Genomic DNA, 23,880 nt, shown 5'->3' on the forward strand with positions numbered 1-23,880 from the left:
TACAAATCAAACTGTGGTTACTAGAATAACTAATTTAGAAGAAACTAACCACTTTCTGTACAGAAGTAAAATTCCTTCCATGGCAGCTGGACTGCATGAAATCATAAATAAAATGTGAATTACCTTGTTCTGACTGTCTCTGCTGTGGTTAACTTTGTCAGCCTATATTCAAAAGCATGATGGCAAGTTTCCAGCTATACCTAAACATTTTAGCAATGACAAGCTGCAAAAGGACATTTTAAGACTGCATCTCTTGTTATCAAAAGTGAATCACTGAGTGATGAGATTGTCAATAGAAACTGACAAACCTTGCTTTGGAAAAAGGAACCCATTCAACAATACTGGTACTCTATACAATACTTGATGAATAATTCCCACCCATATTTCTAGCTGTTACAGTATATGATTTTGCATTTTCAATCTTAAACATTAAGAAAATTAAGATAGAAACTTAGCTTTCAGTGCAATTGGCCACAACCTCTTAAAAATTTCTGGTAACAGTCTTCATTTGTAATCTGACAGTAAATTCTCATCTTCAGAATATTAGCAATATGAATAATAATGATAATTCAGATGTGAAACAGAAATATTTTAGGTCTTCTAATGAGGATATTTATTTTGGCCACAAAACTAGTGGCTTTGAAAGTTTGTTAATTACTTTTCAGTGTTTACTTTTGTAGCTATCTATTACTGTAGCTATCCAAAACACATTACTGTTAGTCCTGGTTACTCGAATAAAGGGCTGTAGTCTGGTGGATTCTTCTGCTGTCCACATGGTTCCAGTAGTAGCTCCCCACCTGAGGATGTGATGATTTCTTCCTAAAAAAGATACAACCAATTAGAATATCATTCACAGATGTCCAAGCCTTTCCCTGTCTTTCAAGAAAATAAACCAATACCAATAAAAAAATAATAATAATAAAAAAACACACTCCACTGTAATTGGTAATTGATTACAAGCAATACTTGATAAAATAAGTAAAGACAGAAAAGGGATCCTATCAAGTACTCATTTTCTTCATGCTTTGTTTATTTTGTATTCATGCTGGTAGTAACTTGGGCTAGTATCAAATAGTGAAATCAAATAGTTGTTATACAAAAAAAGGTTGTGATTTGACTTACCTGTAAGTTGCTATATTAAGAAAAAATCTATAGATGCCTGTAAAGGGTGTTCTCAGTGGTTAATTTAACACACATGCCAGTCCTACTATGCTACTTCCATAGTCGCTGGGATGAAAGAAGCTTCCCCAGGTGGACTGAGGAAGAGCTCTATATTGAGCACTCACACACAACAGTAACAGCTTTTTGGCTGATTACAGAAAGTTGAAAGATATTAGCCTTGCTAAGGTAAATGTTTTTTTTTTTTACAATGTTTTTACATTTTGTTTTTTACAAATGCTTTTTACAAATAGCATCTCTTCTCATAAATTAAATACCCCCAAAAAAAAATCTTACTAGAAAACTAGAGAACTTGGTCTTTGTGCTACTTCTAGAGTAACAACAATTGTTTGTTGTTGTTGTTTTGTGTGGTCTTTGTTTGTTTTTTTTATATAGAAGTTTGAGATCTACAGATGCACCAAAATGAGTCAGAATTCAGAATATTATTGACTACAATAGCATAAAGTTTGATCCAAATTTTGGGCCTAAAACTTTCAAAAGGCATCTAGTTTCCATTAAAAAATACAATGGATATTCAGTGCCTGATTTCCTCAGGACACATGCAGTTGTCATTCTTTCACTCACCAGGCTAACTTCAGAAAGTTATTATTGAAATTAAATACTTTTGTGAAAATTATGAGGAAGTAAATACAAAGATTTAGCAATTATGTTGGATGTGTTATTCCTGCCTTCTCAAAAGTACTTAAATGCAAATAGAAAACGAGCATTCACACTCACTTCTGTAAGAATTTTGTTCTTCCAGCTAATGGTTACCATCCCTTATATGTGTCAGCTGAATGACCTATTCTAATTCTTTATTTTTTTTTAACTGAAATGAAGCAGTAGTAGATGAATAAATATAAGCACCTGAAAATAAATAAATAAATAAATAAAAGTAGTTATGTCAGCCCTGCTTATTTTGCTTGAAAGTGAAAAGGAACCCTCAGTTCAGATATCTTATGGTTTGGGGAGCTATACTCTTGCCAAAAACAGCAATGAGTAAGTAGCATTTTTTCCAAACAGCATAGCAATAGCTGCATGAGAGAGTGTGTCCATTATGCAATCATTTACATCAAGTGGTGGAGTCACCATCCCTGGAAGTCTTTAAAAGATGTTTAGATGTAGAGCTTAGGGATATGGTTTAGTGGGGACTGTTAGTGTTAGCTCAGAGGTTGGACTCAATGATCTTGAGGTCTCTTCCAACCTAGAAATTCTGTGATTCTGTGATTCTGTGAAGATTGCGTAGCTGATTACCAGAAAAAACACCTGAGTGAGGGAATAAGATGCCTACTGAACTAGTCAAAGAGACCAATTTTAATGTAACTATTAAGTTAAACAGTTAAAAGAGAACTGTGTGGAGACATTAAACACAAAGCAGTTCCTCTGATAACTGTTAACTATTATCAGGGGATACCTAAGAAACTTTTTTTTTTTTTTTAAACATCATAATCTAAAAGCTGTTCAGCTTCTGTCAAGTCTGTAAATAGATAGGTTTCTGGTACAGTGATTGCCTAGGATGAGAAAAGCTGTGATGAAAACAGGACAAACTAATCTTTTTCAGCCAACCTGAATGAGTTTGGGATTTTCTGCCCTTGATTCATTTCTCTTTTGATTTGGTCACCTAAAAATCCTATTTAAGTAGTGACTATGTATGTTTTTATGAAGGATGTCATGTCATAATCCTTTTTCCTTTATGAAATGTAAATTCTGAGAAAGTCAGCTTCATTTTGTTAAATAAAATTACAAAAAAGTTGACTTACAGTATTATACTGCTAATAACAATTGCAGTATAAGGATTACAGCTGGAAGAAATGTTGCAAACTAACTGGAATAACAGAAAGATTTAGAAAAGAATGGAAATTAGAAGAAATATAATCTCTGCTTAGTGTCTGAAAGACTGAATATTGGAAAAAATAAATGCTGTGAAGAAAAGGCAGGGGAAAAAAAAAAGAAGAAAAAAATAATTAGTTTGAAATGAGAGTGACAAAAGGGTGAAAAAAATGAAATGCAGAGAAATCTTGAAAAAAAAAGATCAAGAGAAATTGTAAGGGTGGCTAAGGGAGAAAAGCAACATGAAGACAACCTATACCATCAGAAACAGTGCTCCTATTTAGTCTCCATCTGGTAAACAGGAAACAAAGAGGCAAAGTAATTCAAGCACATCTAAACTCACCAGAGACTTCAAGCAAATTACTCTCATAAGATTGTTTTGGATACTAAGGAACAACCCTTTGCACATCCCAACAAGAGAAAACCTGCATATTCCCTTCTTTCCCATAGTGCCCTGCTCCTATGATTTTGCACATTATAGCCTTCACATCAAAGGCTGAAGAATGTTGAAATTTCATTAAAAGACCTTTCCTGTGGTATCGCCAATCCAATTTTATAAAGCAAAGAGGCTCAAAAAGTGTTAGCTCTGTCAGCCCTTATTAGTTCATTTTTATCCCATGAAAGCATACATCGCATAAGAATCTGCTTAGAAGGGAACACAGATAAATACTGAAGCTTTTGAAAGAAAGGGAGAAGCCTTCTGATTCACTGCAACAGAAGACAGACACAAACTATAAATGTTACAGCTAGGCTTACTCTAGAATACATACGTATATTCTTTTCCCCACTATCGTTACTTCTACTTTCCAGTGTGGTTTCAAATTACACAGTTCATCTTTAAATTATTAATCCCTTCCACTCAGCTATTGATCTCTACCTAGCAAGTGTTACCTTGTGAAAATCAATAAGATCTGTCAGTGTTGCATGTCGGTTTGGATCTACCCCCAAGAAGCTGTAGAAATCCCCCGAAGCATCAACCAAGAAATGTTTGAACCCACTTTGCTGGCGATAAGACAACGCATAGCCCCAGATTTTCTCACTGACTCGCACCAGGAATGTTCCTTCAGATTTATTCATCAACAACTCTTCTGCCTCCTGGCGGCTGATAATACCTGGCAATGAATAAAATGTATAGTTATGAAGACAACAACTCCGGCGGAGCTTAATAGATCAAATGAAACAAATTCAGAGCACAAGTGAAACTGAAATTGTCTAACTTCTTAATATTAAAATGTTTATAGGAGGAGTTACAGCTCTGAAGACTACATAATTGTTACCTGCTTTTGAAGGGTAGCTATATGAGTTGTGATGATGCCCTTTGGGATACGCATTTTAATTATCTGATTAAAAATTTCTTTTTCCTACCTTACCACCTTTTCAAAGGAAACGCGTTAAACACAACTGGCATATCAGACAGGTGAATTCTGTACAAGGGACCCCTTAGCAGTAGTAGCATAGTTTTACATTGCAATTTGAACTCACAATACCTTGCTGATATTTGCAATTGTACTGCACTACTTCTGACTGTGTTGCTTTCCACCTGTTTTATCAGGTCCTAAGGAAGGAACGTGACACCAGTGCCAGAAGAAAATGTATTTTTCTGGTTTTGTACATAAATACACACAAACATCCATAAATGCACATAGATAAATTGGAGCACAAAGAAATCAAATGCTGCAGCTAACAGAGCTGTTAACAGAGGTTAATATGTTAGATTATCTATTCACAGGCTTGCATCTCTAGGAAATACTGTTACAGAGGTAAAGAAGAAACAAAGATCGCAGTCCTTCCTTTCTGGGACATTTCAGGCTTAATTTCAGAGTAATAATTCTTCTCTAGTTAATGTAATTGTAGCCACTGACCAAAGAGGAGTACCCATTTTGTGTGGAGTACCAACACTAAGGACTGGAAGTTGTATTTGTTAACCAGAGTTGAGCTAGTCTTCAAAGTTCATAATGAATAATGAGTTATGCACCTCGCTCTAGGACAAGATAAGACAATTCTGTGGGTTTTCTTATGGTACACAGCTGTCATCCTGCTGTTGATGCTGTTTTTTCTATAAGCCAACTTACCTTTCTAAGACAGCCTATTAGGTAACAAAGTCTTTCCTCATATCCTTGTCACCAAGTAGTTTATGTCCTCCCCCAAATTCATTCCTTTGCTATCTGATAAACTTACTTGTCAGGGCAAAAGAAGGATTATAAATTCCGATTTTTAGAGTAAAGCAAGGAATAAAGTTTAACAGAAGCAGAGCTTTCAAGAAAAAATTTCATTGCTTTTTTTTTTTTTTCTTCCCTTTCTTATCCTAGGATATAACACTGAAGTTGCTGTTACTTCTGCCTGCATACAGGGTACAAGATATAAACCTTGAAGAACAATGCAAAAAGTGTGATCAGAATTGCACCCAGCACTGAACCATGCCTTACCATCCACCTAGAGAGCTTGGTTCCAATTTGTCTGTTAGGCCTAGAAGATGATAAGCTCATGTCTCATAATTATCTGTAAAATATCAGATGCTCATTTTAATCAGGAACAGATGTTGAATTAGGCCATCCTGGATGTAAACATGGCACAAATGTCAATAAATTATATATGTACATGTTCCAAAGTTATTTTCTGTGAGGCTAAACTTTCTCGAAGCTATACATGTAATATTTAAGGGAACTGTTTGTCATCATAGAATTCTACGCACATCCCAGTGAGCGTTCCATGGAGTCCCAGTACCGAAAGCCACATTGTTTTAGTGTAATAGTAACCATATCTCAGGAATTGCCAATTAGTACAAAGGAGGGCCTACCTGAAAAAAACAAACTGCAGGATGCTCAAATTAAGCCCACACAGAAAATTTTGCCTCTGAGAGATGTACGAAGGAACTAAGGAGATCTGGATCCTAAAAGCAAGCTCTGTGACATTAAGATAGAAAAGATCTTCCTCATTCAGTTTTTATCTACTTTGAGGCAATGAATTTCTTTTACAGTTTTACTTGGTACAACGATAAACATGACAAGGGCTAAATCCCAGTGGGACTCAGAGGTTCCTACTGAAGTATCATCAGTACCAAGAAGAAACATAGAAACATACGCTCTGCTAAATGAGGTACTGTTCTACTTTCTGGAGGATATTACATCATATTTGCACCAGACATGCAAAACAGGCAGTAAACATGCAAACATATGCATTTGTTTAGAAACAGCATGCAATTGCTCAGTCATCAGTGTCAATTACTGCACTTTGCAAAACTAAAAACAGATTTATTGGAAGAATTCCAAGATGAATTGTTAAAAATAACTCAAACTCTGTTCAAATGAAAAGACAGTACTAGTTTGAATCCATATGATACAGCACATTATGCAAAGCTGTAGACCAAGTGCCACATGCCAAGAAATGAAACTATTTGTTAAGACAAATATCCATTTTTCTGTCAATTTGACCTAATTTGAACATACATTGGAAACTTTTTATTGTGATAACGATGACTACTTCCTTGAAACATCTCTTCTAGAAACACGCTTGAATGAGCAACACCGTAACAAGCTCACAGCACTCAATGGTCCAGGAAAGAATAAACAGTTCCATCAGCAGCAAATGGTATATTAATTCCAGTAGTCAATATTTATACTGTAATTCTAGACTAAAAATATGCTGATAACTTTTGGTGTAGGAACTAGATGCTGTTACAACTACCCCTTCTCTAAGACTTAGCAGTGGCAGAATGGTTATGCAGCACTGAAAAGGAATGAGTTGGCCTAGACAATTTGGCAGCTATAAGAATCAGGTTTTGTAAAAACAAAACAAAACAAAAACTAGTTTGTATTATACAGTGAACATTATTCTCAGGGCATTTCTAGAGTTTGAATGACCATCACTATCAGGCATATTCATTTAGCATTGGTTAGTTTAATACTAAACAATCTGTTCACCTGCTCTCAACTCCCACCAGTAGAGCTAAAACACTGCAGGCTTCCACATGATGTTATCTTCTTTTCCAGAATGTATTTTTGTTCTGGGCACTTTATGTCATTGAGTAGGTGAGAAATGCTACGTTGCTCACAGACAAGTTCTTTTTTCTTTTATTCTCTTTTTTCCTAAAGATGGTGTAATAAATTATCAGCCAGATGCTTTTTTCCCTTTTTCTCTCCTGGCTCTGTTAACAGCTCATGAGAAACCATTTCCTTCTCCCTGCTCCTCTCTTTATCTCCCCATTATTTTATTATCCGGTTCAATTCTACAGTGGGTGGGGATTGCAGCACTGAGTCTCACTCCACCCTTTCGAAAACATTATACTATTCTCAAGACAACTGAAAAAAGAGTGGCAGTGTGCTGACTCCTGAGAGGGCTGTAGAGAAATAAACAACATCTGTGAAACCCCTACATGAACACTTAAAATTGTTTGAACTGAAGTCAAGAAACTTTGGTTTCCCAAGGCTCTGGTAAGAGGTTTAGAATCACCAGCCCCCTTATTTGTGTTAGTTAGGATATTAATTGGAAGTATTATCTGGAAAAAGAAACCACTGGTGCTTTGAAAGCTTTTTTTTTTTTTTTTTTTTTTTCCTCTCTAATTCTTGCTAATCTCTTTTAAAAAGGGGGAAAAAGGCAACTTTTTCAGCTGGTGTAAAGCAGAAGTGCTCTATTTATTTTAAACTATTGCAAATAACATTAAGAATTCCATTTATTTATGCCAGTTGATTTGGCATACAATATCAAAAACAGTACTCCTTTCAACTTTGCAAAACAGTCATTTAAAAATATACTTCATGATCAATCAATCTATCTGTATCACCATTTTAACTTTTTATGTGGCCAAATACATAACAGCGTATTTGAACAGAAGTTAGCTACCCCACTGAAACTCACTTCAGTACCTCCCTTACATGTTCTACCTGTCACGCCAAATAATTTCTCTCAGAAAATGCACGCTGGCGTTGTCTATAGGAAATTGCAGATGAGCAGTAGGATTTTGACCGGGAGAGGATTAAAGGTGTAACTAACTCCTCTCAGAAACAGTGAAATCCTAGCAGCTGCCTTTATTTTTAGCTCCCTACCCCCAGATTCACTGCATGTGTCCATCATATCACACGTGTCTACATGTCCGCTTTAAACGTTCTGGTGTTGTAGTTCTTTGAAACAAACATTTGGTGTCCTTAATGAGAGAACAATATTTCTAAAGACAGCTATTTCAAATCATAAGACAGATAGTTATTCATCATTAATTGATCTGTTCCTAATTAACAACTTGTTTTTTAAATACAGCACCTATAAGGACAATTTGTAGATGATAGGCAAATCTTAACATTTTTGCTGTAATCATGTTCTTTTAAATGCCACCAGTTTCTATTTAAAAAAAAAAAAAAAAAAAAAAAGAGGAAAAAGAACATCCTAATATTTAGAGTATAGGAGTATACAAGCATACTAAGCTCACATGACAACTGCAGAGTCCATTATGAGTTTGGTGGGCACAGCCGAGGAATTTTGATGTTCCCTTCAAGTTTATAGAAGTCTCATTAGCAAGAAAATACTATTCTGAAATATTATGGAGTGACACTTCAGCTTCCCGCTCCTCTCAGTATTATCCTACATATATCCTTGAGTGAAATTCAGGACATGAAATACATAAATATTTTTTCAGATAATGCCATAACAAACACAAATCCAAATGAAAAAAAGCTGATAAACTTTTCCAAGAAGGCAAGACTATATACTACAAATCTAAAATTGTTTTTTGAATATACTGATAAGTCACATCATGTCCACTCTTGTGACCTTCCGGTGACCTTATGTACCCTGTGTTATAACAATGTCAATATATAAACATAGTTAGTTTGGTCTTAATGATCAATACATTTTAAATATGCATATATGCATTTATACAAACCGAGAGGTTGACTGAGATTAGAGAGACAGCAGGTACAAACACAGCTCAGAAGCGTTCATTTACTCCCCTGCAATAGAAATTATGTGTTTGTTTGATGTTTTCCCTCCTTTTGAATATTTTTTCATTAGCTTGATCTCAAACACTCTAGTGTGTGAGGTTTTACTCAGAGCAAAAGCATCACAAATGTAGGCATAAATAAATATTAATGAGATCATTCATGCCAAAAGTGCTTTCATGATCATTATGAAAAGCCTTCTATTTCATACAAAATTGATTTGTTGAACAATTATGAATATTCACAGGTAATCAATGAATAGGAAAGAGACTCATCCTGTTTACAAAACTTAAGACATCTAACCAGGGAAGTGTGTGATTTAGGTCACCACTCAAAATTAGGAGGAAGATCCAAAACACAGAGAAGCCAATACTAATATTTCTTTTGTCATCAGTGGGATTAGATCAAAGTCTATATGAATATAAATATTCATGGCAATCATTACATGAATAATTCACATACTAAACTTCACACAGACACATTACATCTTGAGCAAGTGTACACAATAAATAAATGAGTAAACACAAGGAAATATGAAGAATTAGCAGATAACTCCCAAATAATGTAAAGGGCTATATTTGTCCAATTATGCAGGCAGGTCTAAATTGTAACTTGAGAGAAAGTAATTGAATGACATAAGGGCAAGAAGTATCAGTTTGCTAAGCACTTGCCAATTTTTTTTTTCTTTTCTGTAACTGAAAAACAGAGCTGGACAAACATACCAGTAGAACTATACCAGTGGAATAAAATAGTAACGAGCCAACCTACTTGGGACTTTATGAATAAAGGCAACTATTCTTGAAAGAAATCCTGAGAAAAATAAACAGAAGTTCAGAAGGATGAATCCTACTGCAGCTAGTATGGTTTTAGATGAGCCTACACAGGTTCACTTGTTCATACTGTTTAGTAAAAAATATAGCATAGTAAATAAAAATCAAAATACAAGTTTGAAAGGTAGTTCTACTAGAATAAAAAAAAAAAAAAAAAAAAAAAAAAAAGAATTTTGAGCTCTTATATTCCTTGTAAATTTACATCTTTACATCTTTATTGGCAATACTTTTATATTAGTTCCACATGGTTTTATATGTTCTTCCTTACTTGGTTTTGTTCTCTTACTAACCTGCATTTTATACAACATACATTGACAAATCCATCCTAAAAAGATGTTTTCAAGGATGGACTCATTCAGATATTGAACACAAGGAAAAAAGAATTTTATGTCACAAAGCCTGACAGACTATAATTACAAAGAAAATACAGAGAAAAAGAACATAAATATTGACAAATAATTTGTAGGAATTAATTTGCATTTCTTCATTCCAAATTTCAACTTATCTTACACAGCTTATCAGAAGGATTTCAACAGGTGCTTTCCAGATTCATCTGAGAGTCCCAGGCTATTTTAGCAAGTACCTGTGATAGGTACTTTCTATGATCCATGATGGCATCCATAAAGGCATCCCTTTAGCAAGCAAGATCTGACAAAAAATGGGAAGTCTCTCATGTTAATAAAAAAGTAGACCCATCCATTTCATAGAAGTATAAATTATAGAGAAGCAATTTTTATTTTTAAATTACATTACTTAAAATTGAGAATATAATAAAAATCACAATCGTGCTTCAAAATGCAACAGTAAAAGGAAAATATCCATCCAGTACTTGAGACAACAGTCTGTATTAAAAAGTAGTACAAAATAATGAAGTACACTGTGATTGTACCTATGTTAAAGTGCTAGAATCTGTATTTGCAGCAAAGCAGCAGTAGCACCAGAAAGTGTAGGGATTTTAAAAAGGATATAGCCTTAGCAATGTAAACTTCCTTCTGTCAGTGGTAGGAAAAGTTCAGTTTGTGTACTCAGTGTATAGTTAGGGCTAAAAAAGAAGCCTGAGGCATTCTACAACCCCAAGTGTTACAACCACTCCCTCTTTTTTTCATTTGGAACCCGTGTTGCAGCAGTGCCACAAGCTCTCCAGAAGAATCTCTTGTTCTCTCCCCATAAGACTCCTGGCTGAGTAGAGCTGTCCGACAGGCTGCGGAAGCATGGCAGGATTTGCATAAACCACTATCAGAAAGTGCAAGAACAGCTTGCAAGCATACAAGTCTATGAACCTAATGGAAGGGGGTCACGGATTCAAAGGCAGATACACACCAGTAACAACCACTAGCTAAGATGGAAACTGAAACTGGGGAACTAAAGTCTAGAATATATATATATGTCTAGAATATAAAGTGAAAATATAAGTATATAAGTATATATTTCCCCTAAATTCCCTAATAAGGTGGGAAACAAAAGGCCTGAAACTAATGTTTGGATTCATGACACTAACTACCAGGGGTCTGGCCTAGGAGAAGTTGAAAAATCCAGCTCCTTCAGTCACTCAGAAATACCAAAAGAATAAAAGCAGGGAAGGTGAAGTGATTACTTCCCTGCAGTGCAAGAACTAGAGCAGCTATAGTTTATGCTCTCAAAAAAAGCAATTTCTATATCACTCAAAGCAATAGTTTCCACATGTTGACTTTTTCAATTCCCTCCCACGGGTGTAAGTCCATAGTAGAACTCTTAAGTTAACTGAACATACTTATTGGGGTGCACTGAGAAGGGCACAATTCATCAACAAACTATGATGTTTAGAATTAATTCCTTATTTTATCCTTGAGACTACCAGTGTCACATAAAATTTAAGAACTTTGTTATCGGTTATGATGGCTTATGGACTGATCTGCAACTGAAATAGCCAGAGGATAATATACATATATAGGTCACACCTTCTCATTTCTCAAGCATTTACGTCAGAAATAGCATGCATAATTAAATATACGCACAAATATTTGCAGCGATAGGATCTTACAGTGTGTCAGCTTATTAAAAAGGCTTATTCTCTCCTTCTTCCTTTTAAAGTCTCAGTGCTTTTTTGGATGGTGCAAGAAAGCAAATAGTGAAAGAAGAGATCAATAGTATTGTGTGAAAAAGCTATGGCTGAGAGATAACAATAGTTCTGACTTTTCTGTTCCAGAATAGAAGCAATAACGTCTGAAAAGCAAAGCAGGGGAGTAAATCAAAGACTGATGGTAACAGAAACAAAGCTGTTGAAGTTATTCACCATCTGCTGTTAATGCAGGATAAACTCACATGGGACTAGGTCTTCAAAAGTGTTCTGTTCCCATTTAGGCATCAAAATAAATGTCCAGGTTTAAAATAATAATAATAAATAAACAAAATAAAAAGCACAGCAGCAATGGTTGTTTTTTTTTTTTGTTTGTCTGTTTTTTGTTTTTTCAAAACCTGGACACAATCGTTACAAGAAGAGCCCAAAAGTCAAGGGGTACAGAGTTCCTATGAAATGGTTTTCTGTCTTACAGTTGGTGAGAATGCAAAGATTATTTGCTGTGCTGCATGTTTGTAATCTGAATTTAAGTACCAGTAAATGGAATAGTGTCCATAAGTGTCCCAAGTATGACTCTCTGTACTGATAATAGAGAAAAGGTGGGCAATAGGTCACAAAAAGTAAAAGCTAAAATATGCAATAAATAAATAGCAAAACTTTCCTGTTTATAGAGAAAAGCAACATATGTGGCAAATGCTGCCCATGGGATTCCACTGTCCAGCCAGGAGGGTTTGTATTTGTCTGAAAAGGGGGAAAGCTATGGTTGTTTTTTCGCAAGAGATCCCTTCAGGCAAGGATGAGGAATATTGATAATGTACCACGCTCTAAACAAGTTCTTCTTGAAGACATACGCAATGAATAGCATTATCTTGAGCCTCTACATACAGGAAGTCAATGAGAAACAGTATCAAATGTAAAAACATATAGGCCTGATGTTTTGTTTTAATAATATGGACTCATCTCTCTGTTCTGTCAGAATGAAGCAGTTCTCAGAATAGGGAAAACTCAGATCTCAGAAGCTTTCTTAATGCCCTAAGGCTAAGATTCCTTAAAGCAATTAAAAAGATACTGAAATTCAGAACGAAATGGGTGTCCTCCTCCCCTGGGGATCTTGAAAATCCTGTCTAAAAGAGTAATGCAGTTATAATGGGTATTTTCCTTCAGGTTTACAGAAAATCAAATGTGCTACAACCATTGTTACCAGTGTGTCTGTCTCACAGTTAATTCCCTATGCACTTTGCTGAAAACATACCCATTAACTGTCTCCTTTAAAGTTCATTCTATATCCAAACTCTCAAATACTGTAAAAGCCCTTATACTCACTGTCAAAATATTTACACCATATTCACTAACAATCAGTGCAGCACATAAAAAATAGGCATTTGCTTTACTTGCCTGAATACACCACTGGTATAATAGAGCTATAAATTTGTCTATTAATCTCTCCTCAAAGCATAGTGTTGGCGTCTTTCTTGCCTTCCTTTCAGATCAGCATATAGACTGCATTAGCCAGGAGAAAAACAAATATTTCAAACCATCTCTTTTCTTTGTCCATTGTTACATGTTGTCTATCAGAGGAGAAAAGAGCACAATAAAGATATTTAACCTTTTACACCTTTATATGAGTTTATCTCATATATATATATTTTTTGATTTTTTTCTTTAGAGATGGGCTATTATGATCTCAAATTCCTGCATTAAATCTCTGCTATTACTGCTTAACTTTTCTTATCTAAGCAGTTTCTGAAAAGTAGCTCATTTTAAAACTGGAACTGTTACCTATTCCATTTTCAACAGCTTCTCAAACCACATTTTGCGTGTGTGTGTGTGAATGTGTAGTTTTACACTCTGGTAGAGTCAATGGAAGATCAGTAATGAAGAGGTTCAAAGCACCTAAGTAGGATGCCTTATATAAACAGTGCAAATATTCTTGCTAATGGTGTTTTTCTCTTTTCTGGTAGGATGGCTGGAAAATAAAAAATGAAAGTTAAAAATAAAACAAAACAAAAATCTGTAAATGCATCCAGGCCTTTATAAGCATCCTAGATGCTGTTGTAGATACTTGACATTTCCTGCAAATAGTATGGTAAGTAAGTATATTCATGAAGATGTCTGCAAACTCCAAATAAGAAACAAACATTATCTGAGAAAATATCGGTGCACTAATCTAAATAGGGAAATTTGTTATAAATATTACTCCTGTAGGATATGCTCACCTCTTTACCATATTTATGAGAGTATATTTTTATTTCTATTATATGTGAAAAAGCCAACTATACAGACTATCAATAAACTTTTGTGATAGGTGCATGATGTTACTAATGAAAAGTAAACCTTAAAACCTCACTGTATCTTTTGAAATATTAAGATTTGTATAATCAGTAAAGTGCACACAGAAATAGCTCACTAGAGCAGCCTGACAAGGTTGGAAACGGTACAGTGTTGTAATAGAAAAACAAAGTGGAGCAAAATAGCTGATTTGAGCTATGACCCTGGCTCAGCAATCAAAGAGAAACTGAGCTGTTCTGGTACAACAGCCAGTGATATTATGTTGTGTGTGAAAATTGAAATGTTTATAAGTTTTTTAGAAAGTTAGTGGCCAATATTCACCATCCTTTCTAGAGGAAGACAACATACGTGCATTCATTTAGTTTTTGTCATGCAATCAACAAAGGAAAAAAAGAAATTCTAGCTTGTGGGCATAATTTGCAAGCACATCTTCTTAATCATGTCACTTATTTATATTACTCATCTTGAAACTTCTTATTTAAATCCTCATATTTTTGTTTGCTGAATTCAAATTGCTGAATTTGAAAATGAGAGAGGAGATCTTCCAGTATGCAAATGAAATCTAAATCAAGGGAAAAGATGAGAAAGCTAATTTGTGAAAGGAGAGGATAAGAGATCAAAAGCCCTCCTGGGATCTCATGTGCTCACGACTCCAGCTATCATAAGTCCTCCATCCTCCTGCATACTTCTGAGGGCAGCATGGACATGGGAAAATATGGGAGACTGGGCTTTTATCGAACCAATCATACATAGCAAAACAAACTCTGCAGTGTGATTTTGTTTGCTTTAGATTTCAGCAAAAAGACAAAGTAGAAGAATTAGCTAAAGGTAGCCCCTTTGTAGTTCCTTCCTAGCATTGTACAACCAATTCTGACACAATACTGCCAGAATGTTGCACACTCCAGGGCGGCCTTGTGGACAAAAAACAAGAACGGTGTACAGAACAGAACTACTATGAAACAGCCTTGGCCAGGATGGCATTCCTGCAGAGATGTTTTCATTGAATTCATTACTGACTGGTGCGTAGCTGATGAAGGAAAGTTTGGAGATACAGTTCTGAACACACACAACATTCAGAACAGTGTGTGAGGCTTGTGGGAATTTGTTCTTGAATTAAAAGTTCATTTAAAAATTAACTTAAATATTAAAGTGGAAACCATTTGCAGTTCCATATTATCCAACACTGGACTCATTAAACATTGAAACCATTACAATCAGACTTTTGTGCAAGTTCTCCAAAATGCAGAGTGCATGCTGCTTTGAACTTAGAACTCGAGATGCCTGCTCCCCCTGTGTATGCACCTTACCTTTTCATATTTTCTGCAGGTTGAAAACAGTGAGTCTGAAAAATCACAAGCATGAAAACTATATGAAAACTATACTCTCAGTCTTAGAGAATGCTTTTGAAAAACAGCCTCCTAATTCAAATATTGAAAAAGTGTCTATAAGTTTTTCTGAAAGCATGCTTTAGCCTTATTTCCATGATTTATAGCAGAGTGTTTATAAAAGACACCAGGCTTACTAGTGAAGAAGCCAGATGTTTAGTGTAAGTTCTTTTAGAATGGTATTTCAAAAGTTACAGTTATTAGAACAAAAACAATTGGGCATCCCATCACCCGACAGATGGGGAATTTCATTGGTTTTACCCCAACAAAAATTGAAATAAACCATTAGCCTTGGGGAAAAAGAAATCTAATTGATGATCCATATAGATGGATCATCATGATGGATCTAGTCAGTGGAAATACATTATTTTTATAATATTTAAAAATATCGATGCATATTCATTTTAAGCCTTGTGAAATTATAAATTAACTGAAATTTCAAAGCAAACATTTCCCATTGAGAATGAAAGTTTTTGTTTAGAAACTGACAGTATTCATTCAAATACTTTATAGTATTTCCAGAAAAAGAGATTCATCACAAAATAAAAATCACTAACACAATTTTAAAATGACAATTCTAATGTCAACAAATATTTTGGTGTTCCACAAGAAAATCTGCAGATAAATTTAAAAATCATCTAACCCAGAAAAGAGATTTGCTCAATACTGACATGAATAAATTTTTATCACATAACTATGTAGATACATCATCGACTACAATGGGCCTTAGTGTGGAAATTAGTAAGTAGGAGATGAAATAACAAGACAATAGCAGAAGAGGGCATAGGACCTAGTTGTTCACAACAAGCACTAAAGTTCCTAACTAGCCTGAGTGCACAATGCCCAGACAGAAATTTACTTTAGGGCTTATATCACAATGAATTCACAGATTTCACACAAAGGGTCTTAACTGGATAAATTGCTTCTGAGAATGACTCTCAATATATTCCTTTATACCCCTAAGTTTTGTACTCCCAAGAACCACCTTTCTCTTTGAGTACAACACTGGAATTATTGTGCTCAAAGCCATCATAATAGTAATGTTTATAACATTTCTAAACTATCATATCCACAGGCAAGAAAATACTACATCAAAAGTTGTCCAGTTGCACTTGGTAACTACCATACATTTCAGCTCTTGCTGAAATATATATGCAACATGTCACTTCTAAAAGCACTTTGCAGTTTGGTTCAATCACCTGCTAAAGTGACACAAAATGAGTGATACTACTTTTCCTCTCTGTAGCACAAGAAGAAGAATCAAGAAGATTAAGAAAGACACAATACTAATGTTACTGAATGACTGCATCATATCACAGTATAGTCACTCAGGACATTTCTGTAAGACACAATACCATGGAAGAAACAAATCATATGTAAATATAAATAACAATAATTATATTTAATTTGCTGTCTTTTGAAACAAGTATCCATACCACAACTATATTCACTAATGCCTTTGAAATACTTTATATTCATATACACAGAGTCAAGCAGGCGTGTCACTGTTTTATGGATAACACACTATCAGAGTATTTAGGTTTTCAAGTTTTAGTTAAATACAACTTTTGCTCATTTGTTAGGTGACATATGATGTACCTAGTCAATACTAACAGTGTCTGTCAATGTTTTACATTTTGTTTTATGCTCTTTGAATGGAAAAAATGGTGAACAGTTTTATCTTCATAAAGAGGATCGGGTACCTGGAAGCCTGGAAGCCTGAAGGACTGAAGGTGAGACTATAAAAGGTTTTCTGAATACTTTGAACTGATGATATAGTACCTTGCTGAATATCAGAACAACAGATGTTTAATAGGGAAGTGAGTGTGCTCATACAGATAATATAAATTTGAAATACATTATGAAAACAAGAGGAGTTTGGAAAGGCACATGATGGCCTCTCCAGCACATACAGCTGGGACAGAAACAGTGCTGGTGCTACCTACACATGAGTTGTTGAGTTGTTCTTGCTAAGTGGAAAAAGACATCAAGTACCATTGTGGCACTGGAGAAGAAGACAGAAAGAGAAAAAAAAAGGTTTAAGAGAAATAGTAAAACAAACAAACAAAACCCTGCACTGACTGTAAATCCAGGACATCCTATATCATAACTATATCATTCTCTATAACTAATTTAGGGGATTGAATGCTCCACAAAAGAGTGGAGCATTGATATGTTAAGAGCAATGTGTAAAGCAAACCACCAAAGTTGGGCTTCATTTCACAGATATTTTTTTTAAGTGTGAAAACAATTGTTAACCTAAAACATCTGTGCCCTACTGTTAGCAGTATGTTATTATCTCAGTAAAGACAACATCTTTCCCTCATTATGCTTTGCATGAAGATGTCAGAAAATATCTCCAGAGTAATTAAGAAGCACAATAGAACTTCCGTCATTTTATTTTATTGTTTCAGTTTTCTTCAGATGACTTCTCTCAGTTTTGGCACAAGCAGGATTTTATCAGTTTGCCTATTCTCCCTTCATTCAACTATAAATGTACATTTAACCAGCAAGCTTTTCTTTGAAAACCAGTGCCAGAAGAAATACTTGTAACTTGCAAATATACAGGTGTTTAATTTCAACAAGAAACACAAGTCAAGGGCAGAACTTCTGTCTAGAAGGATAAACTATGCAGTCCTTTAAAACAGTACACATATTTCACTACCTCCAAAATAAGCATTAGTATTATTAGTGTGGAATATTTTACATCACATGTAATTTGATAATCCCTAGTTAAAAAAATAAATGCAAAAATATATACAATATATTTCCCAATTTTAGCACCATGTTCTGCTTCTAACACTACACATTTGTGTTGATATTTCTTAAGGAGTAAGGTGCTACAGGACTAAAAGATATAATAAATCAACATAAACTCTGGCAGAGTGGGTAGGGCCTGATTTACTTTTGCCTTGCATGTTATGCATTCATTATTCTGGGGTGGTTTTATGATCCATTATATCCATTTTTTCCATGATGCAATTGATTACAGAAAATGCAGAAGAAAGAAAAATACAGATACTTGTCCACAGACTGGACTGAGACAACCAGTTTGACCTCAAGCAATCTGCCAAAAAGCTTTCTAATAATAACAGTAATGAATTACTAAGAATTGTAATATGCTATGATTTCATATCCGAAGGAAAAGGCACCAACATTAAGTCCTTGTGCAGATTTCCTGTGCCACTACTACTAGAGGTGTAAATACCCATGAAATGTAGCCACTAGATTTACTAAATGAAGAAGAGAAACAAATTACTTAAATAATAAGAAGCTACTGGCAAATTTCATCAAGCCAAGTGAGACAAGCTAAATGAACAAGATACTTTAATCATGAGTTAATTGCACTGGAGGCTGTATGGTGCAGAGATTGACTATAAAAAGACAATAGAAAACCAAAGCAGCCCTAGCTACATTACCACATTTTATGGGGTACTCCTGCTTTTATCAATATGTCTCCAAGAACTATAGGAGTAACCCAGAAGGGAAAAACAGTCTATTCAGTCATGAGCTAAATTATAAAAAGTGCAATTTTAATAGTTAAAACTCAAAGGCCCAGAAGTACTGGTTCTGAAGCTCACCCTCAAAAAAAAAAAAAAAAAGTCATTCTTGCTTTCTTTCCCTCTCCATACTGCTACAATTCTCATCAATGTGAGTCTCATATAAATGCAGTATCTTTCCTTTATTATGAAACCAAAGTATGTTTGAGAACAACTACAATATGTGCATAGGTTGCTCCCAGTTTTGGTGGTGAACTAAGATAAAGCCCAACACTTCAAATTTGAACTTAGAAACTGAATTCTGTCTTTTTTAGAGGACTGACATATTTTATTCCAGTGCAACAAAGTAAACAAAATATAGATTACAGCTTCAAGCAAACAGGAAATAGATCCTAAACCTATTTTGAATAAAAATGAAAAACAAAAAGAAAATAAGATGTAGTAAACAAAAGCACATGTTAAAAACATACAAGGAAAACTGATCTTGCTAGTGGTAAACAGGAAGAAGACTGGATTGGTTTTAGATTAGTAGATGTCACTGATGGTTCTATGGGTCCAAACAGATTGCTCTAGCAATAATATTTACTAGACACCTACGTAAAGTACTTTCCATAATGGCAATTAATTTGTAGTCCTACCTAAAACAAACATTAATCCTCACAATCACTATGGTGCAGAATGGTACAACTTTGACATGAGTAAGAACTATTAGACATTCAAAATGCGTTTGTAAGTAAAACGAAAAGCAAATATATCTGTACACCTCCATACTTAAATTTTATGCAAATGGGAACATCCTGTGTAATACAAAATGAACAGTTGCATGGGAAAGGCTTTGTAATTCTACTGATTAACACTTGTAGAGGTTATATCTGGGTTGATCATGATTAGAGCTTTCTTAGGAAGTCTTCCTGGTACATTGCTAATTTTACTGGCTTTATTTTATGCTAGTATTGATCTGTCATTCAGCACACTGGGAATGCATTATGAATACAATTTCATTAATTCAGTAGTCTCACTGTAAGAGCATTTGCCCAATGAATAGACACTGAAACATCTAGAAGTTAATTGAGTAACATAGTAGTAAATAAAATATCACATTACAGCCTCTGACAAGCTGCTAATTTGCTAGAGTTGCTACTATTTTCCACTGGCCTTTTAATACTTGTATTGATTTGCACTGATGTACCTATCCATTTTAATTCTAATTTGCTTTTTATCTGAGCATATGAAAGTTAGATTTTGATTCTTCATAGCATCCAACAAGACTCATTGAACTTATAGTTTGACCTCCAGCTCTATAAGCAACTTTTTGATTTTGTGTCTGGCCTACACCAGCCCTGGGAAGACAGCCCAGGGCTCGCTCAGGGACCAAAATGGCATTGTCAGGGACCGAAATGGCAGGGTGCACTAAGCTCCAGCTTCTCCTTTCCCATGATACATTTCCTTGTTCCTTATGACAAAGGCAACCGTTGCTCTATGTTCCCATCATGAAACTTAAATTCAGGAAGAACCTAGATGGTTGGCTGTAAATTGTGGAACAGATTTGTAACAATCAGACACACTATCATGAGTACACTGACATATCAGCTGCTAATGGAAATTATATAGCTCAACTGGCTCTGCAATCACCAAAACTATTGTACAGTATAAGGTAAATAAAACTTTTCAGGAGCTGTTTATGATAATGCTCTTCATTGTGAATTAGACATAGAAGAAAAGCAATTGAACACGTTCTGAATTTGTTTTCAAATATGAAAAAAAATACACACTCAAAAATAACCATTTGACCTATCACCTTTTTATAAGGAAATTAATGGATTCAAAGAGTAGGAAAATTTTACATACATACACATGGGTGTGTGCCCATTACCTGATAGTTATTAGCAAACAAATACGCCCATGATCATCTTCAAAAACACATATTTCACAGTTTTCGTTGAACATAATCTCATAGATGTTGAAGAAGCTTTCAAGATACATTTTTATGTAAACCTCATTGATTATTGTAAACCACAATGACAGAAAAGCTCACTCAATGTAAGGAGAAAAATAAAAGTCACAGTTAACACGGATCCCTAGAATTCAAAGTTTACAACTTGTCTCATAACAGATAACTAAGCAGAAAATATACTTTGTTCTTTGCTTTCAAAGCTTTTTCATAAATGCAGGAAAATCCTTTTGCCTATTCACTTTACGTAAGCTTTAAGGATGCATGTTTGTTTTATTTACAGTCAAATCTGAAATCTATGTACATTTGTGAGAATCTTCCAGATCACATCGCTATGCTTAGGAGAAATCTTCCTACTTTTTTTTTTTTTTTAACTAAAAAATCATTAAAACTTTTATTGCTAAAAGGGATACAAATTTAAATCATGCTATACTTATTTTCCCAATTCAAATTAAAATAACAGTTCCAGCTAGATTTCTGCAAAGCAGTTTAATTGTGGTATTTCTGGTAAGTACTGAAGAAACTATACTTCTTTTTCCAGCTCAAAGAAAATTAAGTCAGCAATAATATTGATAACTATTTTTTCTTCTCACACACTTGAGTAGATTTGAGAACTTTAAGCTAACATTGTTAATTACAGTGCATTCTAGCTGCTTGCAACATTCTTGACTATCGATTTAGTGTACTGTTCCTCAGGGGAAAAAGTTACCTTTAATCACTCAAAGTGAACCAGACACTGAAGCATTATTGAAAGTCAAATGAGAATAACATTTGGATAGTAAAAACTTTACACCCAATGAATGTCAATATAATAACCATGTGCTGCTCTTGCAGTGATCCAGTTCTGGACATCCTCTGGGGTTTGCCCCAGTTCTGAGTCAAGCCACTGAAAAATGGCCACTAAATAGCCTCATTTCCTACATCCTGAATTAAGGTAAATGAGCAAGCAGCTAGGCTCATACTCACAGCAAGATGATCTCAGTTAGGCATTTGAAGCCGCTGTGTTTGAAGTCACTGTGCTAACCTGTATAGCTGATTTTACCTCCTAAAGATTCACACATTTGTGATTTGTCAGTCCCTTTCACTGAAAGACATGGAGAAAAAAGAAGAATTGACCTTTCTGAAACTGGAGAGGGAAGAGAGGGAGCTGTCTTTCCCTTAACTTTTGCAGGGGAAGAACAAATTTATATTCCCTGCTCTTCACCTGGTTCTGCCTCCATGCCAGCATCACATTGAGAAAGTGCACATACAGGTTAGTTGCCAACAGACTCACAGAAATCTCGTTGCTTCATTTTCATATCATCTCCTACTGTTTATTTCCTGTGGTGAGAGCACTTTAAGTGTCACAGTCTGCTCCTAACTGGATGATCTAGAGTTAAGACTAACCAGCAACATAATTTTGTGCAGGTGCATGCTTTCCCCCCTTACATGCCTACACACTATACCTGCTGATAAACTGTTTGAGAGAGCTGAGTTTGCTTAGCAGGAAAATAGCATTCCTTCAAAAGAGCTGTTGATCTAATAACTTGTAATCCTTTGCCTTGAGGCTGGATCAATAGGACTGTGGTTTCAGTACTCTGTGTAGTAAGACAGAAGGACCAGTAAGAAGGCCATCTGCTGGGAAACCAGTAAAAATTTCTGACCTTTAGTCTGCAACTATTTGCTGTACTTTAAACAGAAAATACTGAATATAAAATAATATATACAGCTTGGTCAGGCATAAGCTGAAGAAGGTAAGTGGAGGCCTATAAAATTGAAAGTATTTAGTTTTAACTCTGCAGGCAAAGTAACAAGGGCTTGCAGGCACAGCTGATAAACAGTTAGATATAGACTAATAATAAGCAGGATACCAGCAATTCTTCCAAGACTAACGAGGACAGGACACCTGTGCTGTGCTCGAAGAGGTGATGTGCCAGATCCAACATTTAAAGATATGCAGTATGAGCTGAGCATCTTGGGCTGGTAACAACTGACATCTATGTGCACTTTGTGTGGGGATAAAATAACTAACCAATTAAAACAGACAGGACTGACACTGAAAAGAGAAAACATGATCCAGTGTCTAAGAAACAGACTACAATGTACGCCAAAGGGAAGCACAGCTCAGATTCAGGGTGTTGGACAGATAAACAAGTCCTTCTGCATTCACTTTTGTCACCATAAATGGTCACTATAATTTCTTCCAGTCGTAGCATAAACCTTTGTAGACAGGAGGGCTTTTTACTTGAATCTAACCTTCTTCACGTTCTTAAAAATGCATGAGTTTTAGCCTTTATATATGTTTGTGTTTTGTTTTTTTTCTCCCCAATAACTTTTTTTTTTTTTTAATTTTTAATAAGTGATTCTTCATTTCCAAGCACAAACAGCAGAACCTTCAGCTCAAAAATACCTCTCCTTTTTGTTTTATGTAATGAGATAAAGAAAGCCTGATTGAAGGAGCTATAGTAAAAGAGAAAATGTACCCACTCATAGTCCAGTCCTATAAGGGGACATGAGACAGAACAGTAATGAAAACTACAGGTAAATACACTAAGTTACCACTGTGGCCTACTAAATGAAATCATAATCACTCACTGTATCATGTTCTAATAGAAGCACGTGGAGAAGAAAATCTTTAAAAGTATTTTAAGTAAAGGTAGCAACAAGTCTCTGAATTGTAAACCAATTTGATTTTTAATAGCAAAATATGTTTTCCTTAAGAGATCAGTATTTTCACCCTGAAGCAAGCTCTATGAAAAAGCTGCAGGATATTTTTCACAAATACAAAGAATTCTCTGGCACAAGACTGAACTTTAAAGGACACGCATTCTTTTTTTTTTTCTTTTTTCTTTATATATATATATATATATATACATATTTATATATATATATAAATTTTCTTTATATATATATATATATATACACATGTATATATTAATCTTTGACTACCAGTGCACCAAGTAGGCACTGCACCT

The 23,880-nt window shown here is 34.9% G+C and overlaps 1 protein-coding gene across 3 annotated transcripts in view; it reads right to left on the reverse strand.

Moving 5' to 3' along the window:
- Positions 1-589: 589 nt before the first annotated feature.
- SH2D4B (SH2 domain containing 4B) overlaps positions 590-23,880 on the reverse strand; it is a gene marked incomplete at its 5' end in the record, with an annotated part of 63,384 nt that continues 40,093 nt past the window's right edge. For 2 of the 3 annotated variants that reach the window (XM_084525362.1, XM_084525364.1), the window contains 2 exons: positions 590-819; positions 3,880-4,100. In XM_084525362.1, coding sequence (XP_084381488.1) covers positions 727-819; positions 3,880-4,100 — 314 coding nt within the window. In that variant the 3' untranslated portion in view covers positions 590-726. The remainder of the gene's footprint in view (positions 820-3,879; positions 4,101-23,880) is intronic. The other variant, XM_084525363.1, reaches the window with a different exon arrangement.

Source organism: Aythya ferina (assembly GCF_964211825.1).
Source record: "Aythya ferina genome assembly, chromosome: 7".
Classification (NCBI taxonomy): domain Eukaryota; kingdom Metazoa; phylum Chordata; class Aves; order Anseriformes; family Anatidae; genus Aythya; species Aythya ferina.